Source organism: Siphateles boraxobius, unplaced genomic scaffold, assembly GCF_051911475.1.
Source record: "Siphateles boraxobius isolate OS27281-9 unplaced genomic scaffold, OSU_SipBor_1 1, whole genome shotgun sequence".
In the NCBI taxonomy this organism is placed as follows: Eukaryota; Metazoa; Chordata; class Actinopteri; order Cypriniformes; family Leuciscidae; genus Siphateles; species Siphateles boraxobius.
Window position 1 is genome coordinate 29,686,815 of NW_027508699.1, and position 23,290 is coordinate 29,710,104.

Here is a 23,290-nt window from a genome sequence, read left to right on the forward strand (position 1 = left end):
AGTTATTCAACCTCCATAATATATTTCCAAGACCCTTGAACTGGTACATCGACTTACAATAGGTTGAATGACACGTCTGCCATAGCCTGACAGTGTCTGTATCGCTTTTACTGGCACTATGTAACTTCGGGGTTCGGGTAGTAACCCGAGCACAAAAAGAACTACAAAATTCGACTGCTTTACTGCATTCCTCACTTCCCACACCACCCCCCACTTCCTCAAATTCTGACGTGAGAGCCCAACTAGCGTTTGTTTGCCGTCTGTATGTTGTTGTCATGGCCGAAGCAGCAACTAAAACAAAGGCGGCAAAGGTTTTGTCGGAGGAGACTAGAAAGAGAAAAAGGGAGAGTGACAAAATAAAAGGCTGGATGAGGATCAATACTGGTCAAGCGTTCACTCGCTGGCGAGAACTAAAGGAGGAGGAGGGGTGCCCGACCGATGCTGACCTGGCCGTCATGCTGTTGGACTAGTAAATATATTGCTTGCATACTATCTCTATTTTTTCAAATTTGTTGTCTGCCTGATTATGTTACAGAATCTATCTGGTCCTCCATTTATCTTCATGAATCAAATAATGCTAGTAGAGTAGCGAATTATCAATCTGGTAGCTAGTAACGTTAAATGCTAACATGCTAGTTTACGATGGTTAGCATGCTATCGCTATTACCTACCACACAAACATTGAATTGAATTAGCATATCCATTATGTAAAACAGCAGCCAATAGGCTACTATAATGACGCTGGCTTGTAAACGTTACGTGAGTTACGCTATCTTTTGGCATTTGAAAAAAATAAAACTCATGAAATTATATTCATATGACATGCTGAAATATATGCCAATGTACCTGGGAGGAAGACATTTCACATGCAACGCAGGCAGTCTGCCCAAGACGTGAGAACTCGCGAGAACTAAAGATGGTATCAGCTTGTCAACAAATGCACGTGTATCCCCTGGTGTAACCATGACAGATTTTACGACAGTAGTAGAAGACAATACTGTTTCCCAACTGTAGGGGGACCCCGAGAGCAAAAGTTACATGGTTTTCCTTTAACATCAACAAACTTTTTTTTCTGTGCCCCTGGACGAAAGTTACAGAAGTTTGAAAGCATAGAATCAAAATGCAAAAGTGAAATGATACAACTTCACTGTGATCGAAGCACATTTAAAACTGTGTTAGAAGACAATATAAATTTGTTGACTAAACAATAAAAAGTCAGACATGCATTTTCAACTCACTTTTCTTTCTTAATGGACTTGATTTTCTCCAGCAGGTTCTTTTCAATTTCAAGCTCAGCTCTTTCCATTGAGGGGGCATCTAAATCTAATTTTGGCCGCTCAAATATCTAAATGGAAAGTGAGATCATGAAATCATGTAAAATAAGAGCCACAAAAAGCACTTTGCAAACAGCTATACCAAAGGGGCTAAATATTAGACCAGAAATGACAGATACATTTAAGCAATAAGGTACATGAGGCTTTGCTCCATTATGAGTACAGTTAGGCACGATGTGTGATGGGGTGTTTGAAACACCCACAGCTAAGACCATATATAGAATAACAGAGCCTTGAGTGGTTTATTACTTTTATAAATTGTCACCACGTACTGAAAGTATTAATTGCCCAATATTTCATGAAAATTTTTAATTAATCAGAATATTAAATATCTTTCCACTACAAAATACATTCCCTGGCATCAAGTGTAGATGCCAGTTAAAGGTTAATGGTAGGGGTGCAGCATGTACAGTATGTTGGTGAACAGGTGTAATGTGTTGCTATATTCCATATTTCAGAATAATTGGAAAACCCATAAGGATTTATTAGTGTTGTTTCTATGTCATCAAGCTGATGCCATAATGCTTATTTCACAACTGTTCTTAAAGTGTGATATCTTATGTACATTACCATTTGGGAAGATTTTTAAATGTTTATGCTCACCAAGGCTGCAATGATTTAATCAAAAATACAGTAAAGACAGAAGTATTGTGAAATCGTATTACTATTTAAAATAAGGTTTTCTATTTGAATATATCTTAACATAATTTATTCCTGTAATGGCAAAGCTGAATTTTCATCATCATTACTCCAGTCTTCAGTGTCACATGATCCTTCAGAAATCATTCTAATATGTTGATTTGTTGCTCAAGAAACATTTCTTATTATTGTCAATGTTGACTAATAATTTCGTAGAAACCATGATGCAGTTTTCAGGATTCTTTGATGAATAGAAAGTTTAAAAGAACAGCACTTATTTGTAAAATAATATTTTGTAACGTAACATTTTCATCAATTTATTGATTGGTCATTTTTGACCAATTGTGTCCTTGCTAATTAAAGTACTAATTACTTTTTTTATTTTTTATCTTTAGGATTGTAGTGAATTGCAAACTAGCATGTGAAGCTTTTCTTACCGTGTTCTGTCTCCTGAGGTTGAGTTGTTTAATGGCGAAAGCTTCTGCATTTTCCAACTGCTGAATTTCTTCCATTTTCTGATTATAGCACCTTGTTTGCTCATTAATCAGAAGCTCCACACAACTGCACATAAATGTTAACCATAGGGTTCATATATGATGAATGTAGTCAAAGAAAGTTGTTTGGCTTGAATAATAACATTAACGATTTAGCTGCTTAGATAATCACATTATTTATGTATTTTTTGTAAACCTTATCCTATCTTGACCATCAACCAATCAATAAATCAAGTCAAACAAACAAGCATATCATAAACAAGGGAGGCAAATAAACCAAAATGATTCTCACAGAGTGGTCTTGTTTATATCCTTCATACTCAGGAGAGGGTCAGAAGAATCTGGGCAGCGTAGAATGCAGGGCGCAAACACAATCGATAGAGAATTAGCTGACATTCGATTGTGAGCTTCCTCTTTAGCCACTCTGGATACAAAAAGAAATTAGGCAAGAGGTGAAGCAGTGCACAGGATGTCATATATTCATCCCAGTCATATGCAATCGTTCATTACTTCACAAGATGAAAAATAAGCCTTTCGAGAGTAGAGAAGTTTGAGCGAGGTAGTTCATCTAACTTTCGGTAGATGGCACGCAACCGCTCGGATGATTCTGGCAAATCTAGACGGGTGAAAAAAACAAGCATTTCTTTCTAACATATGTGGCATAAATGTTTAGCCTTTATACCTTAAGTTGCATGCGATAAAAAACCTACCCGCAGCATACAGGAAGTCATTGTAGAGGCTGTATGTCATAAGTGGGTCGGGTAGTTCCCGTAACCACTGTTTGACCAGGCCAGTGATGGTGTGGATGGGGTAATTGTCAAGACAGACAGTCTGCGGATCTGAGGGGAAAAACCAAAAACCTTCAATGCAAAAAAGTCAAGCAGTTATATTAAATGAAAATAGATTTGCCAACAGTAAAGTACATGACAAGGGTCATAAAACCTTTACTTTGAAAAAGCACCGTCTAATTTCTGATAATGAGGGGTTAAAGACCATTCAAATCACACTATTACCTTTCTCTAGTATGTGGTGAAGCTCTTTGGCTCGGCAGGCCGAGCCGGACTTGCGGTAGATGCCCTCCGTGTACAGTCCATTCATTTCAACATGTACCAGCATCTTCTCCATGACAAAGGGCACCGAGTCAGCTGTTCTGGCCAAGGTGCAGATAGGTACACCAAAGTGGAGGGTATGCTCACCCTCTTTCTGAAGAATGGAAACAAATGAACTGTGATTATCTACACTCATGTTAGTGAGGTTGTGTAGATGGCAGAATTTTCCCTGTGAATATATAGTATGTGATACAGTAATACTGCTCACCTTCCTGGCACATTGACCTGTGCAATTTATTGTTATCTTGCTCAGACACTTCTTGTGACACACCATTTTACAAGCTGAAACAGAAAGCGCAGCATAAAGTACCTCTGAATCCTTGTCAATTTGGATTGGTCAGGGAAAAGGATGGTGGATACTTACAGCTGCACATGAAGGCTTTTTCCATTCCCCATATGTATGAGCTGCACTGGTCACATGATTGCATAATGGTCACCTGGTATGTGCTAAATAAGTGACCAAGTGGGCTGTCAGGCTTACAGAGAGAGTAAAATATTAGTGTTGTTTTGTAATTTTACATCATGCATTATAAATATAGCTATATAAAGTCTCTATATCATGAAAATAACTTACATATGCATCTCTTTTAGATTTTCTTCTGTTCCTTTCCTTAACCTGAAAAATAGAAAGAGGGGCATGCAATTAGGATAAATTCAAGGATAACTGATAACTAGGTCCACTGGGAATCTGCCAGATTGGTCCACATTTTATAACACTACCGTTTAACTATTGAAGACTGGAGTAAAAGCCACTGAAAATTCAACTTTGCTATCAGAGGAATAAAATTTTAAAATAGTTTAACTGTAATAATATTTAAATTTTTACTCTATGTTAGATCCAATAAAAGTAGCCTTGGTGAGCATTAGAAACCTTTTTTTTCCAAAAACATTAGAACTTTAGCAGAATTATGTGAAATGGGTTTTAATAGGGTAAACGGGTTTAAATACAACTGGGTATATTTTGTAAACAGTGGGAATCAGTCTTCATTGAAATTCTGCAGGCCCAGATTCCTCGAGGGTCTGGTGACTTGCCTTATATTTAAAATATATATTTGAGCACAGTTAAGTGTTTGTAGAAATCTTTACACCTTCTTACCTTACAAGGCTCTGCCTCCAGTCGTTTGACTTCCCCCCTGATAAACCCATCCAGAACTGACTGGAAAAGATTTATTACCAGCGGCACCTCAGACACTTTCTTCAGCCCTGCGAGATTGGCTACCCTTGCTTGGTAACCTGACATCAGGGCCTTATAGCCGATATTGGGATTCTTTTGGGAATAGGAAACAGATCATTTCAAACATTTGCTTAAAAAAAAGAAGACTTTTAGTGCTTATTATCTACTGTATCTGTAAAACTATGATAAGGGGAAGGTAAAATATGAGCACAGATAAACTTACTGAGATGGAGTACATGCTTTTGATGGTGTCTCTGAACTGTGTGGTGGCTAAAAAGAAGATTTTTTCTGTCTCTGAGAGTTCCTTTGTGCGGGTGCTTAGATCGTTCATCTGAATTCAACATTAAACCAACAGATTACGTGCTTAAAAGTACAAAGTTGATAAGATATGACTATAAACAAAAAGGAACTTCTGAAAGCATTTCTAAAAAATCTAAATTTAGGATGTAAAAAAAAAATGCCTTTACAAAAGCGGATGAATATAAACACCAACACAAACCTGATTTCCCAAGAACTCATCCAGGTGGCGAAGTTCATTAGTATCAGTGATTTCTCTGTCCAGAGAAGCATTCCACTGCTCCTGGACACGAGTAGCTCGGCTGATTTTAATGGTGGGGTTACGACGGGGTCCAGGATAAGTGGCTGAGGTCTTGGCACGTGGAGAATACGAGTGAGAGCCACTGGCTTTTGGACCAAAGAAACAGAGGTAAATGAGAGAAAAAGAGGTGAGTTAGTGAAAAATTTACTCAAAATTGTTCTACTACGTACTCATTTTTTCTCAACATTTCTTGTTTTTATTTTATATATTTATTTACATATTTATTTAAACAATTAAAATATTTATTTAAACAATCTGTTCTTTATTAATTTATTTATTAACATAATTATAGAAATAATAGATACATCAATAAATGAATGAAAGAATGAAGTAGGTCTGGGTGAATAATACAACCTAGCTCCTCTTTTTCTGCCAATGTCTTCGCCATTGTAGTATTACCATCCTGGGGTGTCAGACGCCTCCTAAAATATTTTAGGAATCCCCGCCTACAGGGTATAAACAGAAAATGTTTATTAAATTGACATGAAAGCACTTTTATGTATGAAAAAATATTTTTAAAAACAGATAAAAACCCAAATCACATTAATGATATTTCAGGTAAAATCTAGAACAGTAAAGTTCAGTAAAGTAAGATGCTGATGGGAAAGGACTAATCACCTTTCTGGTGTGCTGGGCATTACAATTGCTTCCTCACTTGATCTCCTTGTGATACTTAAGCACCCATCGGCTTCTACAGGCGACTGGATCTGAAAGACCAAAACATGTTAGAGATTGAAAATGATTAGCATGAGACTGCAGAAAAAAACGAGGTGGTTCATTCAGCCAAACCCTGAACTTTTGAAAATCACTCTTATCAAACCTACACATACTAATGATGAGATTTTACAACATGTCACTTTGTTACCCATAGTCCCATCATGCATTCATTTCAGCAAAACAACCACAGACAGCTCAAGAAAAAGCAAGACCACATTCAAGCGGATGCAAAACAAGTTTAGCTGATAAATATTTAGCAAAGAATGTTTTGTAATCATAATGTTCACTAATAATGCAGATTGATTGAGGTTATTTCCTCCTATTTGTGCCACCACCAGCATTAAATCTCCCACACTGCATTCCAAAATCCATTTTGACCTTTTTTGCTACCTTTATAGAATTTTAGATATATTTCAGATTGCTGGATAAAAATTGTCTAGTATAACCTGCATAAAACCTGACAATTATTGTTAAATTAGTTAGCAAAGCTCCTCAGAGCCACAGTATCCACCATTGTGAGATCATGCTCTGTGGTAAAAAAGTAAATAAGAAACTAAAACCTCACAAAACCAGATACTGGGGCTGTTGTAGCTTGGAGAAAATTTTGAGGAAGTGAATGTTACAAAAAAGAAATGTGATTATGATAATTACATCCTAGCATATAATATTATATAAAACCCAATTAGTATTAGAAAAGACATTTAAATCCCGTATATAATGATACATTTAAAACATATCTGAAACCTAACAACCACAACATTATTCTTATATCTATTTACTACATATACTCATTAGCACAACTAGCGACGGCCTCAGTGTTTGTTAACGGTGTCAAATGATACAAAAAAGGTCAGAAACCAGCTTGCAGTCAGAAACATCCAAGTATAGGATCAGTCTGGTTTCTAAAGACTCTCTGAAGCGCTTCCCATATACAGTATCTAATGTTGATTCTTATGTTAGCTGTTGCGTGCAAAAGCAAGGCCCACAGCAGCTCTTATGGTCCCTTTGTAACTGGGTCAGACTTTTACCACAGTCTCCATGACCATGCGGATACCAGACTGGTTGGGAGTGGAGGGGCTTATGGGAGGAAGGGGAAAACTCCAGTACTCCATGTCGCTTAGATCCAAAAAATCCAACTTCAGTCCACTGCGGGGACGTGCTAGTCGGCGCTTGTGTTTTAGGTGCTTACGGCTTTGAACCATAACCTATGATACGTGAACCGGTTTAGGTGGGGGAAGAAAAAAAAACAGTAACCTGTGCCTACTAATCCAGTTATCCATAAACACTGTATCTATGAAATTCTCTTAATTTAAACGGTTGGGATCTGTAAGATTTTTTTTTAAAGGTTCAACATCTCTTACATTCACCAAGGCTGCATTTATTCAATTAAAAATACGGTAAAAATAGTAATATTGTGAAATCTTATATTAATTTAAAATAACTGTTTTCCATTTTAATATATTTTCATTTATTCCCATGATGGCGAAGCTGAATTTTTAGCATCATTACTCCAGCGTCAGATGATCCTTCAGAAATAATTCTAATATGCCGATTTGCTGCTTGTGGCGAGCAGGACGAGTGGCGTGATTGCTGATGAGCAACACCTGCGTGACCTACCGGTCTCGTATCTCTCACAGCCCACGGCCTCGTCCTGCTCGCCACACTGCTCAATAAAGATTTCTTATAATTATCAAACTTTGTACTGCTCAATATTAATGTGGAAAACATGATACTTTTTTTCTGGATTCTCTGATGAATAGAATGTCTTTTATTGTCGCTTTTAATCAATTGAATGTGTCCTCACTAAATAAAAGTAGTAATTTCTTAGTTCAAAAAAATCTTACTGACCCCAAACGTTTGAAAGGTAGTATATCCATATACTGTAATATTATATGTCAGTTTTGGGGGGCAAAAATATGATTTTTTTGCGTCAACATATAGCATAACATTTTATATTTAACAAAGACCATAACTAGTTTTTAAACAGTACCTCATTTTTGGATGGCGAGGAGGAACTGTCTGACTCTGAAGAACTCATTCTGGACATATTATCCAGGGACTGAGAAATGCCAGATTTCCTAACATATAAGAAACGGTAACAAATAAATAAAGGATAATGTACTACCAGCCAGGCATTACCGCAAAATAAACTCAGGCAGGGTAAAAAATTTGAGATAATGACCAACTGCCTGAAAAGTATAACATGGCTGCTTTAAAAAGAGATAAACAGACAAATATTGATAATATTTTCAGTTACAACAGTCAAACATATAATATAGTGCTCATAATAATGCTTATTATACAAAAATATTTGACCACAGACTGACCAATCAGAATGAAGTACTCCAGAGAGTTGCGTAGTAAAGAAAAACAACATAAAAATTAGTCTTTACTTAAAAAGAAAAAAGACCAAAATATAACTCTTACCATAAACCCAATTTCCTCTGGGTTTGAAGTCGTACTATCTCAGCACTGATGCTCTCCAAATGTGCTGCTTCACTGCTCCTCTCCTTCCATTTATCAGGCTTCTCCTTCAACCTGGATGTCTTGGTGCGGCGTTGTAGGTGTACAGCATTTTGAGTCTCATCAGAACCACTTTCGCTCATGTTCAGTGGAAGCGACACAGGCCGAGGGAGGCCTGAAGGTGATGGTTGTCTTTCTTTATTGCCAATCTTGCCTTTATCATCTAGAGCAGGTTGGTCCTCCATGATGCTGAGTTGCTTTGTGATTCTAGGAGTAGGTTCTATTGTAAACTTAGACTTGGTCTCGGTGTTTAACCGCAGGCTCGAATCCTCTGCCTTCTTTCGTTCAGGGGTGCGAGATTCGTCAGGCAGTGGAGGCTGTGGTTTTGGCTGACATGGCTTGTTCAAATAGCCCAGTTCTGTTTGAGATCTGAAAAAACAATCCAAAATGACTAATATTGTTTTACCTTAAAGTAATAAACACCCAATGGTAACTTGGACTTACATCTGTGCTTTGAGTTTTTCTCTCTCCTTCAAAAACGCTGCTCTTTGCTTGGACATTCGCCATGCAGCCTGGATCACAGTAGCTGCTCTGCCTCTGTATGTCTTACGCAAAAAACGCCACGATCGCTGTGGGATGAAACAGGAAAACTCTGCTCAGGTACATTATCATTTTTTGCAGGGTTTCACAACCAAGTTCACAAACCCTTTGCGAGTCAGGATGGTTCACAATAATAATAAATTAAGCCACAATGTATAATAGCATTGCATAAAATGAGAATATGTTGTTTGAACATCCGTGTAATAGTGCAGGATAAATCTTAAAAATGTTTGGTCTGTTTACAAGGAAGAGAAAGATAGTAAATTATAAATGCATTCACTACTGTTAAAGAGGTCTGGTGACTTAAGCTCACCAAGGCTATATTTATTTGATATAAAATACACTAAAAACAGGATTATTGTGAAATATGATTACAATTTAAAATAAACTGTTTTCTATTTCAATATATTTTAAAATGTAATTTAATCCGGTGATGGCAAAACTGATTACTCCATAAATCAGCAGCCATTACTTTAGTCTTCAATGTCACATGATCCTTCAGAAGTCAATAGAAATAAATGGAGCAATTCCAAGAGGGTCCTCACACCATAGGTACTCTGGCCCTAAATATGCAGATTTTGTGATCAAGAAATGTTTATTATTATTATCAATGTTGAAAACTCCTTAATAGATTGTGGAAACCGTGAGGCATTTTTTTCATGATTCTCTGATTAATATAAAGTTCAAAAGAACAGCGTTTATTTGAAAGAGATTTTTTGACCTATCTAAATGCCCTTCCTGAATAAAGTATTCATTTATCTAAAAAAAACAAAAACATTAAAACATCAATTGAAACTTGTGAAAGGAAGCAAGTAAATAAATATATCTAGGTCACAGGGTTTCAGCTGACAATAAAAGGCATATGTCAAATTGTTGAGACGCATTGTTGATCTGGGGCCTTATTCACAAAGAATTTTGAGGCTAAAAGTAGCTCCTAACTGGTGAATTTAGGAGCAACTCCTAAAAATAATGGGCGTGTCACTCCTAACTATAGGACTTCTAATTTTTTTCACTAAGAGTAATTCATGAAGCATTTTAGCCCTAAAAGTAGCACCTAAGTCTGGGACAGCTTAAAAGAAGTCGAGAGGACTCCTAACTCACTAAGACCTATTCACAAAGGATTGTAGCGCATACCACCGCCTCTCGTAGTCGTCCGGGGTCCGCGACACAAGCGGGAATGCTGCATTGATCTGCAAACAAATCCTCTCCCATGTCTCACGCTTAGTTTTGCTTGATATCCCAGTGCTGAATTTCCCTTTTATTATGGTTTAATTTTTTTCAGCACCAACTGGGCCAGCAACTGTAACTGATCCTGCGTCCAGTTGGGCTTTCTTTTCCGTTTTGGCGATTTCATAATCCACCGTCATTCAACTATTACATTACTTCAATAGGAGCAACATTTCCTTGCTTTAAGTAGTCTATTTAGGCTATGGAAGCTTGTTTCCGCCACAGAATGAAAAATAAAAAAAGTAATTGCGACTTTTTATCTCACAATTGCGACTTTATATCTCGCAATTGTGAGATAAAAAGTCACAATTATTATTTTATTTTTATTCAGTGGCAGAAACAAGCTTCCATACTAATAGGATGTTAATTAACCAAGCAAGTGTTAATGCAAATGTCGTTTTTCATTATTAGGCAAGTGGCGGTTTCATTAGGGTATTAGGCTACCTTGATTTAATTTAATTTAATTCACCACTTTTCTCTCTCTCTGCCTTTTTAGAATTACACTTCACTGGGGCCTGCACAAACATGTCATTATATATGCATTTCGATGACATTACTATTATTATTTTGTGTAGGACACAGACATATTTAGATGTCGTAATTCCATGATTTGTTGCTTCTGTGTTATGTTCCGCATGATGGCCCTTTCATCTAACAACCAATCACCTTGATCATTGCGAGGAACCTCGTGCATGAGAATTGACGTCATCCATAGCAACGAAGACTCACTCTTAGTTTAGGAGTTTTCATTTTTTCTTACTAAGAGTAGGTCTGAAAGGCGCTGTGAATAACTTTTAAGAGAAAACTCCTAGCTAAAATATTTTAGTGTGATTTAGGAGTACTCCTAGTGGTAAAATAAAATTCTTTGTGAATACGGCCCCTGATCGTTTTCAGACAAGGTGATGTAAGATTATGTAAAGTCCCTAGACAACCAAATGAATGGTACCTGTATAGTTATAATTCCTTTCCTCTCTTGTAGGTATTGTTTCCTCATCAGACAGGCACGGAACCATCTCTGAAGGATGATGATGCGCCGCATCACTTCTTTATGAAGGGCATCCTGAAGTATTTGTCTCTCTGATTCTTTCAAAAACACCTGTGCACACAGATGAGCGGTCAATTATGGAAAGTTGGAAACTTATTTGAATGACAAAATGCAGGTTGTGGATATTTCTTCAGTGAAGTGTGAAACTGAAATAAACCTTGGTTCGGCCAATCTGAAAACTGGAGCTGGGAAGTCCCATTTTCATCAGCAGGTTGGTGATATCTTCCTGAGGTGTAGATATTTCTTTTGGCAGCAGTACTCTGAACTGATCTGTAAACTCCTGCGGTGACAATGTAAGATGAAACCTTTAGACATGTCTGTATAAAGCAAATAATAAAAGCAATTCGCATTCATTTTCCACCAAATGTATTTTTTCATATGAACTAATATTAATAGCAGGGTTATCCTACTGAAAAATAAATGTATTTGAAATACATTGTCATTATATATCTTTAGTTGGACCTCAGCACTATTTCTAGACAACTAAAGTATATTTGATTGTGCTAAAGTGGAACTATTGCAAGTATTCTTTAGGTACACTTTAAATGTCTTGCATTTAAAGACTGATATTATACAGAGATCATACTATCCTTACTAATAGTGATATTAAACACATTTTAAGGCTTAATATCAAGAAATGTGCAATAAAGAAGTACTCCAAATAAAGTTTAATTATAATTATATCAGAAAGTCTCAAGCGATATGTCAGTAAATATATGAATGGATTTGTAGTATACTAGTATTTTATCAAATAAAACATTAAGTATGACATACTTATTAAGTATTCAAATTAATCTCTAAAAATATCAATATCTGCTGAGAAGTCTTCAAATGAGGATGACATTAAGTGCCTTGTTTTTGCAGACCAGTAAAGCATTATATAGACATTTTAAAAAATCTATCTATGCGTATTACAGTCCACAGCAATCCATTTTGTAGGAGTCTGTTAATCTTACCTGGATTCCTCTGTTTTCTTTTTTATTTATTATATATTAGGAAATGTATGTATGGGTCAGGGGGTATGATTAAATGGGTTATTTACCTCATTATTTACCCATAGACATCTGCATTAAATTTACAGTCCTAATTGATAAATATTAATTTAAAAAAGTCATGTTACACTACCTTGAAGGTAAATTTGGCTCCATAGCCAGATCTCCTAATCCGAACCGTTTGTAGCATGCCTGTGTACCTCAGCTGCTGAAGGACTAGAGCATCATCAAAGTGCATTTCCCTCTGTAAACACATTCACCAGCATATAAAAGAAGGATGAGCCATCACCTAAGTAATACACATAATAGATTAATCCCAAAAACATACACTAGCTCTCCACCATACCTTATCACCATTTGATCTGATGCAGCGGACAAAGAACGGTTCTGCTTTCCTCAGGGTTTCCAACAGCTTGTTTAGAGATGCCTGGACAGTATAATATATGAAATCATGTGACTCATTGGTTTGTCCATCAGCATCCATTAAAGCCGTGCAAATCATATCAAAACCTCCCCACAGCTTCTGGGGTCTGAACCTTTTATCTAATTTACAACTACCACAAAAGGCTTTCACACAGAAATGGAACGAACCGATCCTGAGCCCTATGATGAAGGAGCGTATGCTTTCCACACTTAGATAATAATAATACTGAACCTGGAACTGAGCGCTGATGCTTGGAGGTTTCTTCTTGGTGTGCAGATGGAGCAGGGACCTAGTTGCTCGGTTGTGCTGCGTGAGGGCCATGATGAATTTCAGAGAGTGTGAATCTATGAGATTCTGTATAGTAACAAAAGAAAAGAATAACATTTGATGCAATCGCTCACATCTTAAAATATAATAAAGTAAACTAATACAGATATAATGAACAATAATTATGTTTTATTTTATTTTTACATTTTCTGAAGTGGGTCTCGCCCATGTACAACTTGGCACCTTGATGCTAGGATGCTGGGTAGTTACCAGGGCGTTGCTATGAAGCTGCCTAGTTTGCTAGCATGTTGCTGTGTGGTTGCTAGGGCATTGCTTGCTGGTTACTCATTGGACCAAGTCTCTGATATTCTTTTCACTAAACACATTTTAGGTGCCTTTGTAATGTATACTACCAGTCAAATTGTGGATATACCTGAAGTTAATTTGTTTATTACGATTTCACAAAACTTGTGATCAAATGTTTTCTATTTTAATACATTTTAAAACTGTAATTTATTTCCGTGATGACAACGCTGAAGTTTCAGCAGCCATCCCTCCAGTCTTCAGTGTCACATGATCCTTCAGTAATAATTCTAATATACTGATTTGGTGCTCAAGAAACATTTATTATTACATTTTCACTTCTTATTACGTTAACAACATGATCAATTACTGAAAAGTTTTTGTGGAAACCATGATACACAAGTTACATTTATTTGACATAGAAACTTTAGTAACAATGTATACATATTAACAGTCACTTTTGATCAAATCTAAAGGGATACTTCACTTAAAAATGAAAATTTTGTCATCATTTACTCACCCACAAGTTGTTCCAACACTTTATGAGTTTCTTTCTTCTGTTGAACACAAAAGTAGTTATTTTGAAGTATATGGGCAACCAAACAGGCCCAATGCCCCGTTGACTCCCATAGTATGAAGAAAAAAATACTATGGAAGTCAATGGCTACCGTCAACTGTTTGGTTACCAAAATATCTTCTAATCTTCAAAATGTATTTTGTGTTCAGTGTCTTCAGACGACATTCATGCAGTTTTGGAACAACTTGAGGGTGAGTAGATGACAGAATTTTCCTTTTTGCGTGAACTATCCCTTTAAAAGCATTTCTGCTGAATTCAAGTATTAAACTCTATAAAATAGCCTTAGCAAAAACCACAACAACAAGGACTGGTTCATGAATTTACCTTAGGAATTAGCTGCTTGTGTCTGTTTGGCCTGTTCCTCCTAGAAAGTAGTAACATAATTAAGATTTTATTACAATTAAGATTTGGGGAAAAAAACAGAGCAGAATATCCCATTTGATTTTTTCCCAATTAAATTGCACAAAATAAGAAACAAGCGGAAACAGAGAGCAGTAGTACCGCCACAGACAGATGGTCACAAAACATGTGTCCCACTCACTGAGAGAAGAGACGAGACTTCCTCACAGAAATTGTGGACAGATGGAGCTTGTGAGGTACTTCACCACCAAACTGCTTTACGGAGTGGAGAACTTTGGCATGCAATTCCCTGATTTGCCCCAACCCCAAATCAGAAGAAGTTTAGAAAGCAGATAAATAGTAAAAACACAATAAAATAAAAACAAAAGGGAGTAAACAGCCGAAATTAGTCAGTTCAATCACCCATTTCACAGAAAATGCATGCAGTAACCTCAGTTAGATTCTTAAACAGAAGGAAATCATCATCAAATAGAAAAGAACCCAAGCTCAGTAAGTTCCTTGAGTGATGGTGAACTTACTTCTTATTTTCAAATGTTGCAAAAATGTCCTCAAATGCTTCAAGTGGACCCTCTTCAGAACGATCAAAGGAAAAGTCAATCAAAGACTTCTGGCTGTAGAGATCGAGTTGCAATTATAAGCAGTTGAACTGTCATTTGTATGGAGCAAACTTAAAACAAACACGTTCATTTGGAATAAATCCTTTGTTCCATCAAGAGTCTACAGGAACTGATCCAGTCCATTTACCTCTTTAGACTCCCTATCAGAGTGCTGGGTCTTCTCATTTCCCCAAGAGAACGTCTGGAGTAGCGTCTGATCTGATCTGATAGGTAAACTAACATGTTAAATCAATGATAATCCACTTCTTGAAGCTGTAAGTAAAAACGAATTAGTAGATCGTAACCTGGATGTTTTTCCGCCCAGCTGCGTCCTGCCTCGTTAAACACAGCCAGTGTGCGTATCGTGGCCCTGAGGATGCCCCATCTGAACACAGCCACTGGATTAGCCCCGATCAGCTGGCGCAGGTAACTGCACTCACTACTACGAAGCAACGCAACAATATCTGGCCTCATGTGGTCTGTGTTCTTCTCTCTGAAGTCCTAAAGGGCAGGAACATCACAAATGCTTCTCAGTACTGTTTTCCCACCATAGACACATCATTTGTAACACAACTACACTCCAAATGTTTGTGCAAAGGGAAAGTTTAGTTTCAGGGTCTGTTTCTTTACCTTTATCTGGTATTTGACCTTGCCAGCAAAATGGCGAATGACAAAGGCTGGTTCCCGCACTGGGGTCTGTACAAAGAACGCGTTGTCCTGGTGCTGCTGCTTAAACTTCTCTAGAAGAGTGCTATCTGTGGCTTGAGGAAAACTAGAGAGAGGCCATAACACTGAATAATAACGAATGGACTACTAAAAACCAAATTAGCGATTAGATGCATACTAATCTACATACTGTATTATACATTCTAAATAGCTTGCCAGATTCAATTCAAAGTAGTGAATTCCAACAGTGTGCGTATGCTTTTAACAATATACAATATTTCTGTATCTCTATCTATTAAGAGGAATCATGATTTTAAACAAAGCCATTGCTGAAAATTAGATTGAAAATGTTTAATATAAGTAGTAAAAAAGTCAAATCTACTGTCTTTGCACTAAAGGCAATCACATTTTATGTAAAAATATTACAATGCATATGCATTGCTTTATGGCAGTGTTTCTCAATTCAAGTCCTCGGGACACACCTCCCAGAATGAGACAGATTCTTCCCTATGTAACACACTAAGGGCCAGATTTAATAACATCTTTCTAAAAATTAGCACTGAACAGGCGAGGACAGGGTTATTTTTGTGACTGACCTTATTGATCATATTCATTTGTAGAAGTTTCCCTATCAGACACAAAATTTATGGGAGGAGAGATTTTAAATGAATCACAAAAGGTGATTTACTTAGGTTTGCGCTAGTCAGTTTACAGGTATTTGCGCCATTATCTACTGTCCAAAAAAGACGCTAATTTGCACTGCTCTTGGTATATTGCGTTGATCATTTTGGAAATGATCCGGCTGCATCTGTGTTCTTAGTTTGCGCATCGTCAGTAAATCATGAGCAGAACTTTCTATTCCTATCGGTGCTTTAATGAGATTGTGCTCTCATGTTAATTTGTCCTGTTTAGTAAATCTGGCCCTAAGAAGCTGCTGAGTTGAAATCAGTTTGCATTAATGAGACATCTAAACATTCTGATAGGTTGGTCCCCAGAACTAGAGTTGAGAAAAACTGCTTTATGGGATGGAACTCACTTGCTCTCCTCGTCAAGCAGGTAAAACAGCCCGGTAGGCTTCTTGCTAAAGAGACTGATGCAGCCAATGTTGTCAGGGTAGTCAACAGTGTGCCATGTGATTCCCTCTGCCATGTACTCCTCCTAAAACAAAATGCAAGCATGAGCAGATGCACACTAAGCTACAGACATTCCTGTCTACCATGAATACACGAGACATCAAAATATAACTCAGATGTCATAACTCACTTGTTCGAGGGTAAATATGCGCTGATTGCAGTAATACTGTAGTTGCTCATTAGCATAATTAATGCAGAACTGTTCAAAGCTGTTTATCTTGAAATCCTCAAATCCAAATATGTCCAGTACACCAATGGATAAGCACTGTGAGGAATAGAATAAAATGAAAATACGATAATAATAGTAGTAAAATACAATTTCAAAGGATTTAAAGTAGATGCTTTCAGTTTGCCACTTTAGCTGCATGAATCAAGTCAAGTATATCTAAAAACACAAAAAACATTTTTTAAAAAAAGGAAAGATTAGATCAATTTAAATCAGATATTTAGACTTGCATTTTGAATAGATTTTATAATAATGATGATAATAATATTGAATAATACATATATTAAAAAGCAAAATATGTAAATTGTATTCTATTAGAGAATATACAGTACCAGTCAAAAGTTTTGGTTGGTAAGATTTTTTTATGTTTTTAAAAAAAAGTCTCTTCTGCTCACCAAGGCTGCATTTATTTGATTAAAAATACAAAAAAAATGTAATATTGTTAAATATTAAGAAAATTTAAAATAACTGTTTTCTATTTTCCTATTTTAAAATGTATTTTTTTTGCCATCATTACTCCAGTCTTCAGTGTCACATGATCCTTCAGAAATCATTCTAATATGCAGATGTGATGCTCAAAAAATATTAATTATTATTATCAATGTTGAAAACAAAGTACATTTTTTTTCAGGATTCTTTAATTAATAGAAAGTTCAAAAGAACATCATTTATTGAAATAGAATCTTTTGTAACATTAGAAATGTCTTTACCTTTTGATCAATTTAATTCATCCTTGATGAATAAAAGTATTGATTTCTTTTATTTCTTTCCCCCAAATTAAAATACAATTAATTAAATAAAAAAATTTTACTGACCCCAAACTTTTGAACAGTGTAAATAACTGTTTTCAACATTGATAATAATGAGAAATGTTTCTTGACTATCAAATCATCACATTAGAATGATTTCTAAAGAATCATGTGACTGGAGAAATGAAAATTCAGCTTTGATCACAGGAATAAATTACACTTTACTATATATTCATATAGATAATATTTCACAATAATACAGTTTATTTTTTATTTTTCATCAAATAAATGCAGCCTTGGTGAGCAGAAGAGACTTCTTTTGAAAACATAAAAAATCTTACCGATCCAAAACTTTTGACTGGTAGTGTATATTATATAGAATAATCACGATATAAATTTAAAGATTGGATTAATTTTATTTCAAACATTGATCTAGAAAATATATTTTAATAGTAATACTATTGAATTTTGTGTGTGTGTGTGTTTGATTTGTTTGTATATATATATATATATATATATATTTTATATACACAATTATATATAATAGGTAGTAAACAGCCAAAATTAGTCAAATATATCAAATTTTATATATTCAAATAAATAAATTATCTTGACAGAATTCATACCGGGACAGACTCCACCAAATCTTTCTTGTTGAGTAGAGAATGGTTGATTCGCAGGACAATCCAGTCAAACAGGGCACTGTACAGAGACTTGGCCATAGAGTCTCTGGCAGTGATGGCCTAAAGACATGACAATGTTTGAACATGAGGTCAGCAGATTCTTAGAGAACAGAAATGAATAAAGACAAATGGAGAGTATAGAGCAACAAGGGATCTCTTCAAACAGCTGACTTCACACATAGGGTATGATTGATATGCACATTTAACACATGACTAGTCAATGAATGAATGGTACAGAGTAGAAAATGTCATCATTTTTACCACCCAACACATTATAGATGAAGTTACCTCATTGAGGCTGTAAGGCAGAATTAGTGTGTCATTAGCAGTCATTGCTTTCCTTGTAGTCAGTGCTTCCACAAGGAGCTCCACTTTAACCTGTAATTTAAGAGCAATTATATAAAATCAAAAGATAACACTTTATATCAACGGTCCACTTTAGACAATCTACTAACTATAAGTAACTTTGCAACTACCTGTCAACTAACTCTTACTAGAATTCTAGTAGACTGTCTGCTTAATATCTGCAAAGTAAACTTTATTTGGATGCTCCCCCAACAGACGTTCTACTGACTAGAAGTAACTTTGCAACTAAAATGTAAAGCTTATTCTATTAATCCGAACCCTAACAATCTACTAATACTACAAAAAGAATTAGTTGACATGTAGTTGCGGTTACTTGGTAGAGTGTCTAAAGTGGACCATCGAAAAGAAAGAGTAACCAAGAAAACATTATGGTAAAGACACATTTGAACACATTTGTGACAGAAATTTGTCACATGATCTGTCACAGAGTGTGTAATCCTTCAAATGATAGCCAAATAACAACTCAACAAGTGCAAAATGGGAAAAGGATTCCTATTGGAAAATTGGAAAGACAATCCAGAAGAATCCAAATGGACCAATCCACTAAGAGTCCTCTAAAAGTAATGATACAACTGGTTGAATGATGTATTTGTTCACCATGCAGTGGTGGTGGCCAAGTAGTTAATCAACAAATGACACTGCACAGCATTTCCAAAGAATTGGGTTGTGAGAAGTGAGGTTTACTGTTGAGCATTATACCATTTAAAGTATTTCTATTTCTGTGTAGTTTACCACAATAACCAGTAGGAGGGACAGAATTTCAGCCTCCTATGAATAATTTATATTGAACATTAAAGTAGCCAGTGGTACCTTGAGAAGGTCAGAGACAGCTGAAAGGACATGATCTGGCCCAACTTTAAGACACTCGCCAACATCTTTTGGCTCATACGTCACATTTCCCAGGTACAGAATGGCAGAGAGCACAGAGAATATCCTGAAAAAGAGCATCAACCGTTGAACAACAATAAATCCAAAATATATTTATTTTCTTTGGATGGTGCCTCAAATAATACATTTCTAAGCTACATGATCTAACCATGAAACGTTTTGGTAATTGTAGGTAATTTAACATTGTAAATCATATGGCACATGGGAATGCATCTTAAATATAATTTAATAAGTTAGTATTTTGTTCAAATAATTAAATTTTCAAACAAATAATTACATTTCTAACATTGTGTAAATAATTAATAGTTGCCAGAACATTTAACACTGAAACATTGCTGTTCCATGGAAGACAGTTCATAATGATCTAAATCTGTCAAGTCTAACACTATTGCACTCTGTACGTCATGGCCAAAAGAGGCACACAGTGCAAATTGAAAGTCTTGATGTATTTTCACTCTCCATGACAAGCACAGATTTGTTCCAGAGCAGAATTCTTCATTTGCTAGTCATGCATACAGATGGTAAATTTTCAGCAGTGTGACTTAATCCTTCCAGGACAAACCTAATTAAAGACCATAAATCTTATTTACATGGAAGTATTCTGTATTTATATAGATATCTACTTTTTATGGATAATTATTGGAGTACAGCTCATTGTAAATGTAATGGTTTTAGCAGGGCTAAATTAACATTATAGATCACACATAATCCAAAAATAAAATGTCTGTTAATAAACATTATTATGTTTGTAATTAAACATAATAATTCATTATAATGTAATCGCTAAGAAGACTTACCAAAATTATTTAAAAGAGAATAGTACTTTAAGCTGCAGACTGAGTTAGCATTATAGCAACAAACAGCATTATCATAGCCAATATATATATTTATATTTTTTTTAAATATAATTTTACTTGAAAACATTTTTCACTTACTGTTTTTTGGTCGGAGGCAGAAAACCGACCATCTCCATGGCCTGATGAAGTCTCCTGAATTCATGTTTCATTTCTGCTTGATCCTCCAAAATCGGTATTTCCTGCGAGGTGTAAACATAGAAGAGTGAACAAATAATGAAAAACAAAAACAAAACATCAGACAATTGTTGACATACAGTTTATGAATAAACAACTATACAATTAAGATGGACAGGACAGCCCAGAAAATTTAGTCTTGGAAGAATGATCATTCTCAGGAAAAGAAATGGTCCTTTTCTCAGGACAAAAATCTGACAAGCTCAAGAAGAGGTCTCCATTTCCTCTCAATTTAATATCATTGTTGCCCCGAAGACAATTGAGAGCATCATGAATGCAAATTGAAACTGAAAACTGAAACAGCTTTATTAAAGCTATCCTATTATGCTTTTCCACTTTTTCAACTTCAGCTATTGTGTAATGTTGCTCTTAGAGCATAAAAAATATCTGCAAGGTTACAAAGCTCAAAGTTCAATCTAAAGGGAGGTATTTTATTTAACAAAAAAATCGCTTTTCAAGAACTACAATGAACGGCTCGTTTTGACTACAACGCGATTTTTCCGGATCTTATGAAGTCACAATGTTACTCATTTAAATAATCCGCGCCTACGAAATACACAAAAAAAGGGGGCTGAGGACTGGTTGAGCAGCGCTAGAGAAGATAAAGAGTGTTGCTGCTATGTCAAAGAGACGCTTATTTTCCACCCTGGTTCCAAAACCCCATTGTTTGGCCATCTTAAGACGGACAAACTGTGGCCAAAATTTATTTTTAACACTGCTGCTGAACATTGTAACCCCAACATTTATAAATCCGCTGCACATTTTATGGAGAACACCTTATTTTCTGTAGCTTTTATACGACCTTGCATTTGTAAAACGGTTTACCGCCCCTCAGGAAGATTAACCATGTTTTTTTTACTGAATACTCTTTGTATTACCTTAGTTTTCCGACAAATATCCTGATTAAATGGTGGATAACATTGTATCTATAATGTAAAAGAAAATTACAAAAAACATAACACTCTGAAACGTCCTGTTAACTTGAATGAAATACGTTCTGCACGATCCTCTTGTTCGTTAACAACTAAATCGGGCTTGAATTAGTTTTTGAAATTCACGCCATATCCTTAATATTTAAACTAGAGCAGAATTCACAGTTGTGGAAGTCCGGGATATTTCCCGAACATGCACTACACAGTGCCAATCACAACACACTGGGCCAGCTAACCAAGTACAGCACATTTTGTATTTCGGAAGGAGGGGCGTAATTTTTTTTAACAATCAAGCATGAAAACATTCTAGTACACCCAAAAAACTAAATCAAGTTTTCGTAAAAGGGTATAATAGGACCCCTTTAAGAAACACTGATTCTTTGTGATGACTGTTCTGAGTTACTTGTTCGATATAGTGGTAGTCTTCAGGCCGCAGAAGCTTGAACTCATCTCTCTCCTCTTCTGAGGCCCCAATCAAAAGATAGTAAAAAACATGGTAATTCCTGCAGATTAAATAACAAACAGGCATGGAATTCATGTTTTTGCGATACATTTCTTCACATCTCCGACACCTTTAATTCAAATGTAAAATGGATATAGCGATTTTCCTTCTTTTTTTTTACCTTTCAGTTTTTCCTCTGGATACTAGACGGCATTTCTCTAGTAAATACTTCTCAACCACAGCCCTGAAACATTGAGCAAACAGTATTAAAAATTTCAGATCAATTCTGGCATGTCATTTTTTGTCTTTCTGTCAATTTTTTTAAGAGAGTAGAGAAAAGGGGGAATGATATCAGAAAATGTCATATGGTGGATCTTAACCTGAATTAACAGAATAAGCAACACAGCTCAACATTTATTTTACATTAATAAATAAACATTTCCTCATTAGATAAAATGCATTTGTCATAATGTTCAGCTGTGGGTGTTCTGGTGTGTGAAGAAGATAGGCAGAAGTACACAGATGACTCACCCTCTCACAATGCCACTTTCCAGATAATTCACTTGAATGAACTTTCCAAAGCGGCTCGAGTTGTTGTTGTGTGCCGTTTTAGCATTGCCAAAGGCCTGAGGAGACAAAAGAGAAATACATCAGATAGGCAAATAGTTTGAGGAAACAGAAAAATATTTCAGACTTTAAAAAAGCCCCACTGATATCTGGTCTTCAAGAATGCTGACAGATTACTCTTGATCCATTACTGACATTAAATTATCATTATTATTGGTTGCTCAACTACACAGTACGTTGACATAGATAATCTGTCTATGACAAGAATTTAATAGAAAAAAATGTAGTGGGTAGCACAGAACTCCTTTTTAAATCACCCACAGGAACCACAAACAAATGAGGACATTGGCCTATAGTTTGATCTATTTGTTGATGTAGCTAATGCTAATATACGTGTAATTTTACCCATGCTGAAATACTTCCTCCTGTTCCAGTTAAAATTAAGAGTTCATCCAAAAATGAAAAATTTGCCATCATTTATTCAGCCATGTCATTTCAAACTTGTATGAGTAGAACAAAACAAATTTGTTTGAATACTCTCTTAACCACTCTTTTCGATACAATGAAAACATGTTGTGGACTGGCTGCCAACCTCTGAAAATTGACCCAAAGAAACAAACAAAAAAACATAAAAGCACTCAAGATTACTAATAACAATTCCTTATAAATCTTGTGAAGTTATATGATA

At 35.8% G+C, this 23,290-nt stretch overlaps 1 protein-coding gene across 8 annotated transcripts in view; it reads right to left on the reverse strand.

Annotated features, from left to right (window-relative positions):
- Positions 1 to 23,290, reverse strand: part of LOC143740239 (myosin IXb) — a 31,896-nt gene that overhangs the window by 1,529 nt on the left and 7,077 nt on the right. For 2 of the 8 annotated variants that reach the window (XM_077232302.1, XM_077232330.1), the window contains exons 3-40: positions 22,567 to 22,661; positions 22,217 to 22,279; positions 21,997 to 22,096; positions 20,566 to 20,666; positions 19,553 to 19,676; positions 18,665 to 18,754; positions 18,320 to 18,436; positions 16,849 to 16,983; positions 16,622 to 16,743; positions 15,550 to 15,691; positions 15,225 to 15,420; positions 15,068 to 15,143; positions 14,842 to 14,934; positions 14,505 to 14,612; positions 14,288 to 14,327; positions 13,048 to 13,170; positions 12,739 to 12,819; positions 12,526 to 12,636; positions 11,558 to 11,680; positions 11,302 to 11,451; positions 9,033 to 9,157; positions 8,493 to 8,957; positions 8,056 to 8,143; positions 7,094 to 7,270; positions 5,967 to 6,055; positions 5,703 to 5,794; positions 5,250 to 5,434; positions 4,974 to 5,081; positions 4,673 to 4,843; positions 4,151 to 4,192; positions 3,941 to 4,052; positions 3,785 to 3,858; positions 3,481 to 3,670; positions 3,178 to 3,306; positions 2,978 to 3,083; positions 2,760 to 2,891; positions 2,411 to 2,534; positions 1,239 to 1,345 (exon numbers count right to left, since the gene is read on the reverse strand). In XM_077232302.1, the coding sequence (XP_077088417.1) occupies positions 1,239 to 1,345; positions 2,411 to 2,534; positions 2,760 to 2,891; positions 2,978 to 3,083; positions 3,178 to 3,306; positions 3,481 to 3,670; positions 3,785 to 3,858; positions 3,941 to 4,052; positions 4,151 to 4,192; positions 4,673 to 4,843; positions 4,974 to 5,081; positions 5,250 to 5,434; positions 5,703 to 5,794; positions 5,967 to 6,055; positions 7,094 to 7,270; positions 8,056 to 8,143; positions 8,493 to 8,957; positions 9,033 to 9,157; positions 11,302 to 11,451; positions 11,558 to 11,680; positions 12,526 to 12,636; positions 12,739 to 12,819; positions 13,048 to 13,170; positions 14,288 to 14,327; positions 14,505 to 14,612; positions 14,842 to 14,934; positions 15,068 to 15,143; positions 15,225 to 15,420; positions 15,550 to 15,691; positions 16,622 to 16,743; positions 16,849 to 16,983; positions 18,320 to 18,436; positions 18,665 to 18,754; positions 19,553 to 19,676; positions 20,566 to 20,666; positions 21,997 to 22,096; positions 22,217 to 22,279; positions 22,567 to 22,661 (4,706 nt within the window). The remainder of the gene's footprint in view (positions 1 to 1,238; positions 1,346 to 2,410; positions 2,535 to 2,759; positions 2,892 to 2,977; positions 3,084 to 3,177; positions 3,307 to 3,480; positions 3,671 to 3,784; positions 3,859 to 3,940; positions 4,053 to 4,150; positions 4,193 to 4,672; positions 4,844 to 4,973; positions 5,082 to 5,249; positions 5,435 to 5,702; positions 5,795 to 5,966; positions 6,056 to 7,093; positions 7,271 to 8,055; positions 8,144 to 8,492; positions 8,958 to 9,032; positions 9,158 to 11,301; positions 11,452 to 11,557; positions 11,681 to 12,525; positions 12,637 to 12,738; positions 12,820 to 13,047; positions 13,171 to 14,287; positions 14,328 to 14,504; positions 14,613 to 14,841; positions 14,935 to 15,067; positions 15,144 to 15,224; positions 15,421 to 15,549; positions 15,692 to 16,621; positions 16,744 to 16,848; positions 16,984 to 18,319; positions 18,437 to 18,664; positions 18,755 to 19,552; positions 19,677 to 20,565; positions 20,667 to 21,996; positions 22,097 to 22,216; positions 22,280 to 22,566; positions 22,662 to 23,290) is intronic. The other 6 variants (XM_077232311.1, XM_077232351.1, XM_077232320.1 and 3 more) reach the window with 3 other exon arrangements.